This window comes from Tarenaya hassleriana, unplaced genomic scaffold (genome assembly GCF_000463585.1).
Source record: "Tarenaya hassleriana unplaced genomic scaffold, ASM46358v1 Cleome22, whole genome shotgun sequence".
Classification (NCBI taxonomy): domain Eukaryota; kingdom Viridiplantae; phylum Streptophyta; class Magnoliopsida; order Brassicales; family Cleomaceae; genus Tarenaya; species Tarenaya hassleriana.
The window spans coordinates 181,570-184,180 of record NW_010965541.1 but is presented as its reverse complement, the minus strand read 5'-3'; the positions used below and the strand labels follow the sequence as shown (position 1 = coordinate 184,180).

Below are 2,611 nucleotides of genomic sequence, written 5' to 3'. Positions count from 1 at the left end.
CTCTCTGTGTCAGGGCAGTAGAATCCAACGTTGTATCTCTCTCTCTTCGCTCTGTGTTTCAGGACTGTAGAATCCAACGCTCTCTCTCCCGCTCTCTATCTCTGTTATCAGGACTGTAGAGTCTTAACCGGTTATATAAATATGACCATTAGCCTCAGCTGAAGCATCATTCCAACAAGAACCCAGAAATCTCTGATCTTGTTCACTTTCCGAGGTGGATTCTGTCTCTCTCCTCGGATTTTTCACTTCATTTTTTGATCTGTTTCAAGTTTCAGAACTTTTGGATTCCCATGATTGATTTCCAAGATCTTTCCAGTAGATGGTGGTTTTTTACCACTTAGATTCTTGAATCCTGAAATGGGTTTAACCGTTAAAACTGATTTTTATCCGATTAAGATCAATCTCTCTGTAATTCATGAGATTTTCTGGTATTTTAAAGGATTCTTTTTAATAACCAATTTCCTTTTTCAGGGTATCATCATGTTGATTCCTGTAATGGTGGCAACAACTGCATGCCTGATAGGCTACATTTACCGGTCACTGAAGGCACCGCCGGCAAGAATATGCGGTGGAGGAGATGGTCCTCCGGTTACTTGTCCAAGAATCAAACTCAGCGATGGCAGATACTTAGCCTACAGAGAATTCGGTGTCACAAGAGACGAGGCCATGCATAAGATCATCGTCATTCATGGCTTCAACAGTTCCAAAGACGTTGAATTACCCATCCCCAAGGTACGTCACCGAAAATTATTCATGTTTGTCTAATATCTGTGTATATCTTTGTATATATTTTCAATACCCCTTGTTTCGATATGAACGTCAGGGTGCTACTCTAAATAGATAATAATAGATCACTGTTGTTTTTATGTAATGTTTAAACTTGTGTTGTAACTCTATAAATAGCAATAACAGAACACGATCAATGTCTTCTTGTTGGCGAAGAACAGGCAACTGTATCGGTCTTGTAGTTTCTGATCTACTTTCAAACTGAAAGTTAGTGTTTTACCTGCAAAATGCCGCTGGAACATTCTAACATGTCGTGATCTTGTTCACTGTCTTTTGTGACTTCACATTGACCACTTTTGTTTTTCTTTTTTCCTCCTTTCTTCAGGAACTTATCGAAGAACACAAGATATATTTCCTATTTTTCGACAGAGCTGGGTACGGAGAAAGTGATCCATACCCATCTCGTTCTGTGAAATCAGAAGCGCATGATATTGAAGAGCTAGCAGATAAGTTAGAGATCGGATCGAAGTTCTATATACTCGGGATATCACTCGGGGCTTACCCAGTTTACAGTTGCCTCAAATACATTCCACACAGGCAATGCTTTCTCTTCTTCTCCATTTCATAACCTCGTCCCGTCGCCTTCCCATTTCCGATACTTTACGTGTACACAGACTAGCCGGAGCTTCGTTGGTGGTTCCATTCGTGAACTACTGGTGGAACCATGTTCCTCGAAACATATTACGAGGAGGGTTTAAGCGGCTTGTGCTGCAGGACCAGTGGGCGTTTAGGGTTGCTCATTATGCTCCATGGCTGTTCTACTGGTGGATGACTCAGAAATGGTTCCCTTCCTTGAGTATCTTAACGGGTAATACCGATATTTTCAGCCATCACGATATGGAGATCATAAAGCAGTGGATAGCTAATCCACCTCCTGGCATGGTAAAAGCTAAAAACTTTATGTTTCTATGGATCGAAATCTCTTTTCCTGGCCTTCTTTGACTTAGTTTCTGAGAGTATGAGTTATGTTAGAACTCACTACTCAGGGGTCAAAATGATAGTGAAAAAGTTTAGGAGCACAATTGGAAGATAAGTAATAGTTCAAGGGTCAAATTAAAAAAGTTCGTTGTGGTCACTGGTTAGCTTCTTTTTTGCCGGGTGTTTTGTTTTATTCTTTTGCATATCAGGCCCATATTTTTTCTGACTATCTAATTTCGATCCCCAGGAAAAGATTAGGCAACAGGGCGACCATGAGTCGTTGCACCGAGACATAATAGTTGGATATGGAGAATGGGAATTCGATCCGATGGAGTTGGAAAACCCATTTCCGAACGGAGAAGGATCGATCCATATCTGGCACGGAATCGAAGATAGAATAATTCCTCGAGTGGTAAACAAGTTTATATCGCAGAAGCTTCCATGGATAAAGTACCACGAGGTCAGTGGTTTCGGACATTTTCTAATGTTCGAGAAGCAGAATTGTGAAGCAGTTCTAAAGGCCCTTCTGGTCGGATAAGATACTTAAAGCCTTAGAACATTGAAATGGCAAAACCACATGTTGTTTCTTTTGCAAGGGCTTGTCTGCTTGCTTGTTAGGTCACATTATTTAATGGTGGAAGAAAAAAAAAAATTGTATTTTTGTTGTTTGTTTTGTGTGTTATTTTCTTAAATCTTTATCTTTTTGTTTTTTGTTGTATTGAAAAACCTTTTTTGTGTTGTTTTTTTGTTATAATAAAAATTAAATTGTATTTTTGTTTTTATATGTCTTAATAACGTTTAATTATATCAATCAAAAATAGACAAAGATTATAATTTATATCTATAATTGCTGCATCTAAGAAGACTGGAAAATATCTTATCTGGTAATATGTTGAAACTGTAGAAG

At 38.7% G+C, this 2,611-nt stretch overlaps 1 protein-coding gene across 1 annotated transcript; it reads left to right on the top strand.

The window, feature by feature from the left end:
* On the top strand, positions 1–2,363 carry LOC104814791. Its single transcript, XM_010542983.2, has 5 exons — positions 1–214; positions 472–732; positions 1,112–1,323; positions 1,401–1,668; positions 1,952–2,363. Exons 2-5 carry the CDS (start codon positions 481–483, stop codon positions 2,240–2,242), a joined length of 1,023 nt encoding a protein of 340 aa, XP_010541285.1. The 5' UTR covers positions 1–214; positions 472–480; the 3' UTR covers positions 2,243–2,363.
* The last annotated feature ends 248 nt before the right edge of the window (positions 2,364–2,611 follow it).